The sequence below is a fragment of the Corythoichthys intestinalis genome, chromosome 19, assembly GCF_030265065.1.
Source record: "Corythoichthys intestinalis isolate RoL2023-P3 chromosome 19, ASM3026506v1, whole genome shotgun sequence".
NCBI classification, from domain to species: domain Eukaryota; kingdom Metazoa; phylum Chordata; class Actinopteri; order Syngnathiformes; family Syngnathidae; genus Corythoichthys; species Corythoichthys intestinalis.
Window position 1 is genome coordinate 24,184,993 of NC_080413.1, and position 13,377 is coordinate 24,198,369.

A 13,377-nucleotide genomic window follows, 5' to 3' on the forward strand; every position below is an offset into this window, starting at 1 on the left:
TCACCCTCACGTCTAAAACAAGGGGACTTCAATGCTCTTAAACTTTTTTTTTTTTTTTTCACTCAAAAAGAATTATTTATCTTTCCTGTCAACTCATGGTGGCTTTATAGCAACACAAAGTAACTTTTTAACCTTTATAAAATATTTTCATAACATTTGTGATAATATGTCGATTTACAACTAGTTGAATGACGCCTCTTTTATATCTTGGGGGGCATACGCGTAGGGGCCAGGGGAGTAGGGGTGTGACAAAATATCGAAATGGTGCTATATTGTAGGGGTGTAACGGTGCACAAAAATCTCGGTTTGGTATGTACCTCGGTTTTGAGGTCACGGTTCAGTTCATTTTCGGTACAGTAAGAAAACAAAATGTAAAATATAAATGTGCTAGTTGTTTATTACACACTGTTGTGCTTTTAAGAATAGGAACATTAGCCTATACAAAGCTAGAATTCTGCTCAAAAAGTAGCGGGTATTTAAAGATAATAACCCAACAACAATTTGCCTTTCAGACCCCGCGTATTGGTAAGCTTTGAGCTTTCTTTCTGAAAGAAAGAAAGAAAAAAGAAGTCCTGTGCTAAAGTGAAAAGCAGTCCCAATGACAAAGATTTTAACTAGGGCTGTCAAACGATTAAAATTTTTAATCGAGTTAATTACAGCTTAAAAATTAATTAATCGTAATTAATCGCAATTAATCGCAATTCAAACCATCTATAAAATATGCCATATTTTTCTGTAAATTATATATATATTCTGTAAAATAAATTGTTGGAATGGAAAGATAAGACACAAGATGGATATATACATTCAACATACGGTACAAAAGGACTGTAGTGGGCATTTCACTCTACTGTCATTTAAATCTGTCTATGCTGTCCTCACTCCGAAGCGTCTACTTTTTCCAAAGCTAGACAGCTAGTGAACGGCACCTTAATAATTAGACTTCTTCCTTTTTCATCTGATTTATTAATAAAATGGCCTCAAACCATTGTCCTCTTTAGACCGTCGTAAAACTACAAAAAAAAAAAGTACACAAGCATTGCATTAGCAACAACGTTAGCTTAGCACGCTATACAGGTTCACTAAACATAAACAAAAAGCGTCTCATACAAAAAATACAACATTTCGCTTACTAACATAATATGTACATTCTTTACAACAACCATACTTATGGACAAATCTTGTCCAAGGATCATATAAGCACAACATTATCAGCCCGAGACGTCGTGCAGCCATAATGAACTGGAAAGAAAACAATAAACCATGTCGCAAAGCGACCACAAGAGTTCGCTGTTGGACAGCACAAAAAGTCTTGCTGTAAAACTTACCAAAAGGCAGAATACTTTCTGAGCGGGACATGTGCGTTAATTGCGTCAAATATTTTAACGTGATTAATTAAAAAAAATAATTACCGCGCGTTAACGCGATAATTTTGACAGCCCTAATTTTAACATGTATTTTACAAATGAAATGCCTCAATGAATCTTTTTTTTTCTTATGAACGGTTTTCAAGAGCTTTATTGGTGGATTTTCTCAAGTGAAAGCGCCACACAGAAATTAATAAATTCAATTATGTAAGCAGGATCTGTGTATTATTATTTAATTACAGGTGTTTTAGCTCATTTCAATTTATTTAAATGGGCTATTATTTATTTTATTATGTGTTTATATTTTACAAATGTGATGTAGTATTCATTTATATTGTATATTTTATGTTGTATAACTTTAGTTCCTATGTAAATATTAGTTCCTACTTGTTTTGTTGTGGTAGGAGGGTTTTGTATTGAACACGGGGCCGTGTTGGTTATTATTATAGCAGAGAAGACAGCAGTAAATCAACAAAGACAAGTCAACTGCCCGATCTACCACTCAAGAGATCTGATGGACTCAAAAAGTGGGTTACGATTGCATATTAGTTTGAAAATCGACCGGATCCACCGTATTTTTACACAAGTGACTTCCGGTCTGCCCGATCCTAGCTAGTAGGATTGACGCAGAAGGGCCACGTCTCGTGTCAAATAAAATAAACTCTGCCGTTCTTTTCGCGTGCGTCGCGTTGAGCCGCTTCTGGGACGCGTCTAACACAAGGCTGCACTGCGACTGGTGTGCGTTGGCTGATTGACTTTTAAGGCCTGCGTTTCACTGCGTTCTGGCGGCGGCCACGTTGTCGCGCCTTTGACGTTTCTGGGTTATACTGTCCTTCCGTGTTGGTCTTCATTATAGCAGAGAAGACGGAGTAAATATAATCTACACAAAGAAACTGTAACCCGATCGACTCACAGCCTCTAAAAGTAAGGGTTACATTACGTCAGAAACTCGTTCGGTACCCTCCGTTCCGAACCGAGCACCCCGTACCGGTTCAATACAAATACATGTACCGTTACACCCTTACTATATCGTGATACTTTGTATCAGAAAAGGTTATTAATATGCTCCTGACAAGAATCGAGATCTCGTTTTAAAAAGGTGTCAATGTCTAAAAAAATAAAAAGGAACCAACAAGTTGCAACTAAAATCTTCCACCATAATAATGTCTCAGTTAACTCTAAGGCTGCATTGACGGTGCACTACGCCCAATCCATTTAGACTGGGAACGTTTGTTCATTCGAAACCAGAGCATTCACAGTCATTCTGTCCGATTTTCAGGGCATTTATGGGTCAATTCCTGTTGAGTTTGAGTCACTGCATTTGGGTGATTCCCAGGTCACTTCCTGTTCTGTAACTCAAGATAAACAGGAAGTGACCTGTCAAAATACCCCAAAATCAACAGGAAGTAACTGAAAATCAACAGATAAATGACCTTAAATAGCCCAAAATTAGCTCATTGCCTGGCAATGGCTGCCACTGACGGCCATAGACGTTCAATCCGTTTGAAGTGGGAGGGTGGCAGCGAATGAATGAAAGTTCATTTCACAAACATTTGCCCGGCTTTCACTCGCTGGCATGTAGGCATATGCTGGTATGACATTCTGACGGTATGATAACCTTAAGCAAAAATTTCACGGTATCACGGTATTGCAATTAGTTTTAAAATGTGTTACTTAGCGATTTCTGGGTTTAAATTTTATTTTATTTTTTTAACTTTTTTCTATTGAACAGGATTTCTATTTTTGCAAAACACAGTTGTAGCAAATTGGAACATAAAATAAAACAAGCCGCAGCTATCCTCACTGTTTTATGGTATATTTACACTAAAAGATTTTAACCGCTTACACTTTATTTGACAGCGGCATCATAAGACTGTCATAAGACCAAATGAACCACCATGAAGCTTTGAACTAATTGGCTGCAAAGCTTCAGTGCTTCAAGAAGCTTCATTTGGCCATCACTGCTCCCTTGAAGGAGAAAGTCAACCTCTGCTGCCACCTGCTTTCAACAGTTGTTTTCCAACATGCCTCCTAGGATGCACTGCACCACTACAGATGTAAATAACATCTAAAAATCATGTTCCGTGCCAATTATTTCTTTAATTACTTTACATTTTAATTGACAGGTCATTAGACCATCATAATTATGACATGACACTGCCATGAGCATTAATGAATACTTATGACAGATGTCATTTTGTGTCATCCGGCAAAATATCTCACTTTTGAATGGATCTAAAAGATGCCAGACGTAAATGGAGTCGATGACATAATTTGCCGGATGACATTTAATGACCTCTGTCATAAGCATTCATTAATGCCCATGATGATATATTCTTATTTTCTTTTCGGTTCATCATGTCATAATAAAGTTTTACCTCTTAATCCAGTAAGTCAACACATAAGCCGCGCTGGACTATAAGCTGCAGGGTTCAAAATAAGAGAAAAAAGTAGCGGCTTATAGTCCAAAAATTACGGTAACTGAAATATTCTAAATATGATTAAAACAAATGCAGTCCTTAAAGTGAGTGTAAACCCACAGTCACAGCTCAACATTATTACCATTAGAATAAAAGTACCGGTAATTGAATTATTTTCCATAAAAAGTGTATGACTCGTATCATGTTTACATTATAGACACACTCTCTTTCTCAACACAGTTCATTCATTCATTTTCCATTTCACAGAGAAAAAAAAAACGTGTTAACACCGCTAGACACATTAAACACGCTGGAATTAAATCTTGTAGCTGATGGGAAATATTCATGATAGTGTTTACTGACCTTCAATTTTGTATAAATGCGAAATCATATTGGAGGTATTGCCTTCTCAGCAGCCACTCTACGCAAACGTTTTACATGTCGGTTGGCCCTTTTTTCCTCCCTGCATTTTTGGGACATAAAAAAATAGCTAATACTGTAGGGATGGCATAACGGAAAATTTTTGCGGTTTTGAAACCGTGACTTGTTCTGTTCGGCAACTATCTACTGGCATGACGCCGGGGGTGGAGTTAACCACATTAAACTGGACGGTTGCTAACCGTCACATGCTATTGTTTAGGCACAACCAGATTCATTACCTTATTACTATTAATCTGTCACACAGCTGCGGGAAACAAGTGCTGTTTAATCCATCTGCAGGCGACCTGGAGATTGATTTTTGATTGACTTTACGACACTGTGCGGGTGTGGGCTGCTCCTCATGGGAAACGCATTCCTCATTAAAGCAAAACCAGCATTGCTAAAATCAATCAGAACTGAAAAGTTACCAAGTGCTGCTTTAAATAGTTGATATGTAGATAAACGCATTCTATGTATTTTCCGCCAAAGGTACAAGTAAAATGTACTCAAGCAAAAACACTGCTGATTAAAAAAAAAAAAAAAAAATTACATTACTGTTCAAAACCGCTACTTAGTCCGATAATGGAATGATCACATGCCACAGAAACAGGTACAGTACTGTACAACATACAACAAAATCACATTATTTCAGCAGTCTTTATTCTCAATAGTCTATGTACAATATTCAAATAACGTTTAATACAAGGCATCAATTTGAAGAGTAACATGATTAATCATAAGGTGGAAATAAACTGATGGAAAATTACTTCGCAAAGTCGACTTTCTCTCGAAACTGCAAAACACTTTCATGCCAAGAACTGAAACGCACTCACAAAAAAAAAAAAAAAAACTTATTTGGCAAACGAGTTATTTGCTCATCCCCTCCCTTTGTACTAAGGAGGAAATTGTTGTATCTGAGAAAATCCAAGAGACTTTGACCCTGCTCTGCCGAGACGTACTCATTGCTCCATAGATCATTAATATTAAACAGCAAAAATACACATTTGTACTGGCTAAAGCATACAAGTAGGCTCTAAAACACCAGTGGACATCACTGTTTAAAACTAGTTTCTTCTGAACCAGTTTCTTTAATAATGTCAAAACAGGTTGAACATCAGTCTGTTGAACCAGAAAGCAAATTGGAAGCGATGCTGTTGTCACACTTTCATGTCTGCCTCTTTAAGTTCGAATTCCTCTGTTGCTTCAAACTGTTACTACGTTGCGGTTGTTGTGACACTCTCGGCATGCAGGTCAGTGCTTTGCTGTTAGAGCAGAGCTGACTTAGCTGTACAGAAACCACCCTGAGCTCGTTCAGGAGTTGTCTGCGGGAACGTGCTCAAAACCCTCGCTCTCCCTCACCAGCGCTCTTTCCAGGATGACTCGGCCCTCCTTGTAGCGCTGGCTTTCCTCCGTGGCGAACTCATACATCCAACCCAGTTTACTATTACAGTTTTTACAGCTGACGTCACGCACCATGTGTCGTCCCGTCAGCATAACCCTGTCTTGAACCTCACTGTGCTGTAGATTAACAACCTTTGGAGAGAGCAGAAAATATTGAATTTAATTTGTTCCTGCATATTTTTTGTATGACTAAAAATATGTGAGCAACAGAATATAAAAATGTTAAAAATCATTCACTGCCAGTCATATCTAGTTCAGCCAACCCCAGTAATTGTTCACTGTTTTTGAGCATTTTGTATATTGTCGTGTTATTATGTGTACTACACCAAATGCATCAAATAAAAGAATGGACTCTCCTCTTCTTTGATCTGGACAAAAAATGTATTCTTTTCACATTCCGGCCTTTAAAAATACATAGCAGAGCTCTACCAAGTTTAGGGGTGTCTTTAAAAAAATTAAAACGAGCCATTTGTGATATTAAACATCGAGCACAACAATGATTGATGGTGATATTTGTTCTTTTGTGGCATCGAAACAGTGGCATGGTTCTATAAAACAGCTCTTAGCAGTGGCTTTTGAAATATTATTGAACTTGAAATATACTCACACCTTGACTGGCATAACTCACCAGATACTGTAGTTACAGTGGGGCAAATAAGTATTTAGTCAACCACTAATTGTGCAAGTTCTCCCACTTGAAAATATTAGAGAGGCCAGTAATTGTCAACATGGGTAAACCTCAACCATGAGAGACAGAATGTGGGAAAACCCCCCAGAAAATCCCATTGTTTGATTTTTAAAGAATTTATTTGCAAATCATGGTGGAAAATAAGTATTTGGTCAATACCAAAAGTTCATCTCAATACTTTGTTATGTACCCTTTGTTGGCAATAATGGAGGCCAAACGTTTTCTGTAACTCTTCACAAGCTTTTCACACACTGTTGCTGGTATTTTGGCCCATTCCTCCATGCATATCCCCTCTAGAGCAGTGATATTTTGGGGCTGTCGTTGGGCAACAAGGACTTTCAACTCCCTCAACAGATTTTCTATGGGGTTGAGATCTGGAGACTGGCTAGGCCACTCCAGGACCTTAAAATGCTTCTTATGAAGCCACTCCTTTGTTGCCCTGGCTGTGTGTTTGGAATCATTGTCATGCTGAAAGACCCAGCCACGTCTCATCTTCAATGCCCTTGCTGATGGAAGGAGATTTTCACTCAAAATCTCTCGATACATGGCCCCATTCATTCTTTCCTTTGCACAGATCAGTTGTCCTGGTCCCTTTGCAGAAAAACAGCCCCAAAGCATGATGTTTCCACCCCCATGCTTCACAGTGGGTATGGTGTTCTTCGGATGCAATTCAGTATTCTTTCTCCTCCAAACATGTGAACCTATGTTTCTACCAAAAAGTTCTATTTTGGTTTCATCTGACCATAACACATTCTCCCAGTCCTCTTCTGGATCATCCAAATGCTCTTTAGTGAACCGCAGATGGCCTGGACGTGTACTTTCTTCCGCAGGCAGTGCAGGATTTGAGTCCCTGGCGGCGCATTGTGTTACTGATAGTAGCCTTTGTTACTGTGGTCCCAGCTCTCTGTAGGTCATTCACTAGGTCCCCCCGTGTGGTTCTGGGATTTCTGCTCAGCGTTCTTGTTATCATTTTGACGCCACGGGGTAAGATCTTGCATGGAGCCCCAGATCGAGGGAGATTATCAGTGGTCTTGTATGTCTTCCATTTTCTAATAATTGCTCCCACAGTTGATGTCTTTACACCAAGCGTTTTACCTATTGCAGATTCAGTCTTCCCAGCCTGGTGCAGGTCTACAATTTTGTCTCTGGTGTCCTTCGACAGCTCTTTGGTCTTGGCCATAGTGGAGTTAGACCTCTTTGACAGCCAGAAATCTTGCTTGTTTGTAGGTGACCAAATACTTATTTTCCACTGTAATTTGGAGATAAATTCTTTAAAAATCAAACAATGTGATTTTCTGTCCCCCCCCCCCCCCCCCCCACACACACATTCTGTGTTTCATGGTTGAGGTTTACCCATGTTGACAATTACAGGCCTCTCTAATCTTTTCAAGTAGGAGAACTTGCACAATTGGTGGTTGACTAAATACTTATTTGCCCCACTGTATGTGTTTAAATTACCTCAATTTTGAGCCTGTGAGAGAGTGATGCCACTTTGTCTACGTCTAATCTGATATGCCAAGGGTGTCCAAGCTATTCGACAAAGGACCAGATTAAGTGCAGATTTTCATTCTAAATTCCAACAATCGACAAACCAAATCTGCACCCACATTCCCACAGTGTCCGTTGACCCCTGTTATATGCAATCACAAAACAGTTTAAATACATATCTAAAACAGTCCGTCACTGCCATCTTTTGGCGGATTCATGTCATTATAACTGATTCAAACCTTTTGGCCTTTCTCTTTGTCGCACCCTCCAAAACTCCCTATAAAAAAACAGAATTGAAGAGTATTTGCATTTTTTTTTTTTACATTTGCATTTCAGATGTCCTGTTTTGTTAGCATTAGTTCTTTAGTTGTTAACAGAGTACAATATTTTTCATGTTATAGGGCACACCTAAAATCCTTTATTTTCCCCCATAATTGACAGTGTGCCTTATGTACAAATTCTGGCTGTCTTTAATGACCTTGAACATATTTTGTTGGGAGAATAACTTTACGATACTGCTCCGGTTGAGAGCTTAAGACACACATTCAACATTAATCAAACCCATGAATAAAACAATACGCAAATGGATTACCGTAATTTTCGGACTATAAGAAGCTACTTTTTTCCTTCAATTTGAATCCTGTGGCTTATAGTCCAGTGCGGCTTATTTGTTGATTTATTTGTGTTAATAGGTTGCACTTTATTTGACAGAGGTATCATACGCCTGTCATAAGACCAAATGAACCACCATGAAGCTTCAAGAAGCTTCATTTAGCCATTACTGCTCCCTTTGGGGAGACAGTCAACCTCTGCTGCCAACACTGTTGTCGTCCAACATGCCTCCTAGCATGCAGTGCAGCGCTTCCATTTATGTCCAGCTTGGATATTTTGCATCTATTTAAAAGTGAGATAATTTGCTGGATAACAATGAATGACATCTGTTATAAGCATTCATTAGTGCTCATGACAGTGTCATGTCATAATTAAGATTGTCTAATGGCAATCTTATGGCACCACTGTCAAAGTGTTACCAAATACCATAACTAGCAATTAATGAAACAATTGGAACAGTAACTGAAGAATTAATTAGCACAGAACATGGATTTTGATTGGTATTTACATATGTAGCGCTGCACTGCATGCTAGGAGGCATGTTGACGACAACAGTGTTGGCAGCAGAGGTTGACTGTCTCCTCAAAGGGAGCAGTGATGGCCAAATGAAGCTTCTTGAAGCTTCATGGTGGTTCATTTGGTCCTATGACAGTTGTATGATACCTCTGTCAAATAAAGTGTTACCGGTTAATATCTTTTGGTGTAAATATCCTAATATACAGTGAGGATAGCTGCGGTTTATAGTCCAGTGCGGCTTATCTATGAACAAATGCCATTTTCTTGCCAAATTTGAAGGCTGTGGCTCATAGTCAGGTGCGCCTTATAGTGCGAAAATTACGGTAATAATACAATAATTACAATGTTAAAAGATGAAGAATAAATGGAAAATGCAGAAATGCACCTTATAATCAAGTGTGCCTTTTCTATGAAAATAAACCAGTTCATTGATGGTACACCTTCTAATTATATACAATTATGGAGCTGTGAACTGCATTCCATTTCTGATTTGTAAGTACACAGTCATATTCAGCAAAAATAATTCTAAAAATGACAAACCATTAAAATGCATTACATACACTGTCGTTTTGTATTGTTGTGTATTGTGGTGTGTTTGTTTCCTCGTGACAAGTGGAGATACTTCTGCTTTTGACACCATTCTCAATAGAAATATTTTACACAGAATGCACTACGATTCTGCTCTGGAAAATATTGTCTGACACCTTTGAGAGGGATCTCTATTGACATGTTTTTTTTACGTTGAATAATTAATCATTATATTGTTAACAATAAATTATTTTGTTTATTGAAATTAAAATACAAGTTTTAACAATTTCTATGAAGAACTACATCTTCCATGATGCTTATCGGCAAAACAGCAATGACTACTCTACAACACAGCTGTCAAACCGATTCCAGAAAGGGCCTAGTGGGTGCAGGTTTGCTTTCCAACCAATGAAGAGGACACCTTTTCACCAATTAGATCTTTAACATGTGTAATCAGTTCAACTTTGTCAGGTGCTGCTTGTTTCAGCAGGAAGTTCATTGGTTAAACTCTCTGCCCGTTATCGGTTGGAACAAAATCCAGCACCCACTAGGCCCTTTCTGGAATCGGTTTGACACCTGTGCTCTACAATATGTCCCCTACTGTTGATTGTTTTTCTAGTTATAATATCAAAATCAAGGGCCTAGGTTTGCATAGGGACGGTAGGGACAAAACACTACCAACTTTTCAGGATGCTCAAATTGTCCCCAACAACAACCACCTTACTTGCATTACACAACACGTTCAGTTATATGGGTCATTTAGATGGTCTTCCCATATGTTGTAAAAATAGAATAGACCCTACCATTATTAGGTGAATTATTTTCATTACGTTCAGACTTACATTTATCCCTTCTCACTTGCTGAATGTGCCGGTCCCACGCTCAAACGCACATTTGATTGGCTGATGACTTGACCTCTCCCACCCCCTCCTCCCGCCACTCAGATGCACACTCACACAACATGCCGCGTCCTCCACCCCTTTCGAAGGGGAGGGATATTCGAAGTTTTTTTGGGGGGGCAGCACAAGCCACTGTAAGTAATGTAAAAAGATGTCAATGTTGTGGAGGTGAGGAAAACACCACTAATGTTGCTACTAAAAGGCCGACCTGCATCAGAGTTAGCACAGCATTAATCTGTGTGAACTTGTTAACCTGCAAAACTACTGTGGTCAGGCCAGTCTCCACAAGGGACCGCGAAGTCAAGCTAGCAGTCCCTCATTTGGATCATTGTTTGCATTATGCGCATTACGGTAATGCAACGCGGTGGCTTCAGAGTGCAAGTCCCAAGAATGGATCCACTTCGGGGGGACACTGACATGAAAAAAAATCTGTGAAATGAAACCACACATCAGAATTTCATGAGAGTACTTTGGTTCGAGTCTTGGGGTAGTCAAGGATGCCTCAGATGTAGATCGATCCTTGGATATCCCTTTTTTGCATGAATTTTTCCCAAATCACTTTTATATTACAATACTTTAGTTTGAGTCTAGGGGAGCTCCAGTGTCCCCCAGAAGTGGAACCATTCTTGGATAGCTCCCTTTTTTTGGAATAAAGGGACTTGCACTTTGGACTTTAGTCCTGCAACGATTAATCGATTAACTCGAGTATTCGATTAGAAAACAAGATTTGAATAAAAAATTTTCTGCTTCGAGTATTTGTTTAATCTAAGTGGCCTTGTAATGCATTGTTTTGAAAGTGTTTGCATTTAGCTGTATTGATTTGGGTGGATCCACTGCCCTCTAGTCTGCCTCATTTCACATGGCTGAATACAGGTGCTCCTGTTAAGACCAACCTAAGTTTTTGTTTGCGCTAAAGTTTTTTTTTTTTTTTTTTAACGTATTCATATTTCAGTTTATAGGTATATTTAGCCTTTTTTGGGGGGAATATGTGTCTGAATCATTTGTTAAGACCAATGTAAAAAAAAAAAAAAAAAGATTTTTATAGAATTTAAGCTAGCGGACTTCTACTATGTAATTAACCAATTGTTTTTTTTGCTGTATATAGATCCTCCTTTATTATTATTTTTTTAAATACCGTTTCAGGTATTTTAATTTTTATGTTTCTTATCCGATTACTTGATTATTCAAACTAAATATTCATCGATTAATCGATTACTAAAATAATCGATAGCTGCAATCCTAGTTTCTTTAGTAGTTTTTGAAAACAAAGGTTTGAATCAAACGTTGTATCATGTGAACCAATACACATAAAAGCTAGTATAAATAATTACAGGTTTATTTTGCTTTGATCATTTCGCTTATTATTTAATTAGGTTCATATTCGTGAGAAATGTGGACCAGACCCCCGGGCTAAAAACGCTCTTGTTTAGCACAGCATGTCCATCTATTTGCTCTCTATTCCTCTTGTGCTTTATCTCCATTGATGATTTCAATTATTATCATTATTATTATTATTATTATTTTTTTTTTATTCTATTTGTGATCAAATGCGATGTTTATGTATAATTTTATTTCCTGTTTCAATTGTCTTTGTTTTTTCTGTTGATTTAATGTGATTTTTATGATCTTCATGTAATGTAAAGCACTTTGAATTGCCTTGGGTTGAATTGTGCTTTATAAATGTAAATTTGCCTTGCCTTAATAATCTGTTTGGTCTTATAAATATCCCGTTCCCAGCAAAAAGCGTATATGCCTGTTATGTTGCAATGTACCAATGTTGAGAATGAACCTACGTCCTTGATCAAAATATAGATTGACTTCTATAATGGAAAAATGTGTAATTTAGGCTGTTTTTTATTGAACTTGTTGGGATTTATGACTGGCATCTGACAACCATGCCTATGGGGTTCCTCATGTCTTGAGTCTACGAGAGATGTGACATGTACATACTGGTACCTTGTTGAACAAAAAGGCCCTGCCAGTAGCTCCAGTGAAGCGAGTGGAGATCAGCTCTGCTCTGTTGGTCAGAATGGTGTCACAATTGGCACAGGAGAACAGGCGAGTGCCACCAATGTGGTCCAAGAAGATACGTCCCATTGTGCTAAAAGCTGCCTAATGTAACAAAACAAGTATAACATTATGTAAAATACGCCGATACATGAATGACGCAATAAACATGCCGTTTTTTGTTTTCCTTTGCTGATTTGAAATGCATGAATGTCAATGACTGCACATACAGTTAAGCGTACAAACAACGACAAACTGGTACATGAATGAACATTTCTGACCTTGTGCCGATGCAAGGTAAGGAATGAGTGTTATAGAATATATACCTTTGCGTAATCTTAAAAATCTCTTTTAATCGTGACCCAGCGTTTGGTGGTTGATGTCAACACAGCCGACGTCAACGGGAAGAGCAGTCACGAAGGGCGTTTGTTGACAACGAGAAAACCAAGTCTTCAACACTTCCGGTCCTTTCAAAGGAAATGAACAGGGGGATCAAGTGTCGTTTAGCTTGGTTTCACACCGGTTAAATCGCACTTATTATTCATTAAAGGGTGGTTAACACGATAAAAAATCGATTCCAAGGAAGACAGACTTTTAGACATCCAAACATATTGTTATTTAGAACGCGCGAGCTTTTATTTTGAACTCCATCGGGTACATACAGTGCATGCCATGAACCATTGATGCAACTCTTAATTAGACCAGAACCCCATGAGTTTGCATGTGTATTCACCGAACCTTTCGGAATTTAATGATGAAGCCTTTTGTTCAAATTCAAAACCGATATAGCTAAGCTAGCAAGCAAATTCCCATTGAAATTTATTCACTTATCAAATTTACTACAAAAAAAATTTTTGCAGTTAATTTTCACTTTGGAAAATTAAATTTCATGTCTACATTCTTATTTATTTTTTTTATTTATTTAACTTTTAACCTGTCCAGTTCAGCTGCTTAGACACGGAGAATAGGAATCTGAGCGTAAGCGGAGTTTAAGGGGGGGCAGGGGGGCCAGCCCCCCCCGGTGGCCGAAA

General features: G+C 38.3%; 1 protein-coding gene across 2 annotated transcripts; it reads right to left on the reverse strand.

The window, feature by feature from the left end:
- Positions 1–722: 722 nt before the first annotated feature.
- On the reverse strand, positions 723–13,102 carry LOC130907567 (protein yippee-like 5). Of its 2 annotated transcripts, none has more exons than XM_057822818.1 (3): positions 12,673–13,102; positions 12,296–12,447; positions 723–5,740 (listed from the first exon to the last, which is right to left on the reverse strand). In XM_057822818.1, the coding sequence occupies exons 2-3, from the start codon at positions 12,434–12,436 to the stop codon at positions 5,519–5,521; spliced, it is 363 nt and encodes a 120-aa protein (XP_057678801.1). In that variant the 5' UTR covers positions 12,437–12,447; positions 12,673–13,102; the 3' UTR covers positions 723–5,518. The 2 variants fall into 2 exon arrangements, with proteins under 2 accessions (XP_057678801.1, XP_057678800.1); XM_057822817.1 differs by having other exon boundaries at positions 12,296–12,451; positions 12,673–12,821.
- Positions 13,103–13,377: the final 275 nt, after the last annotated feature.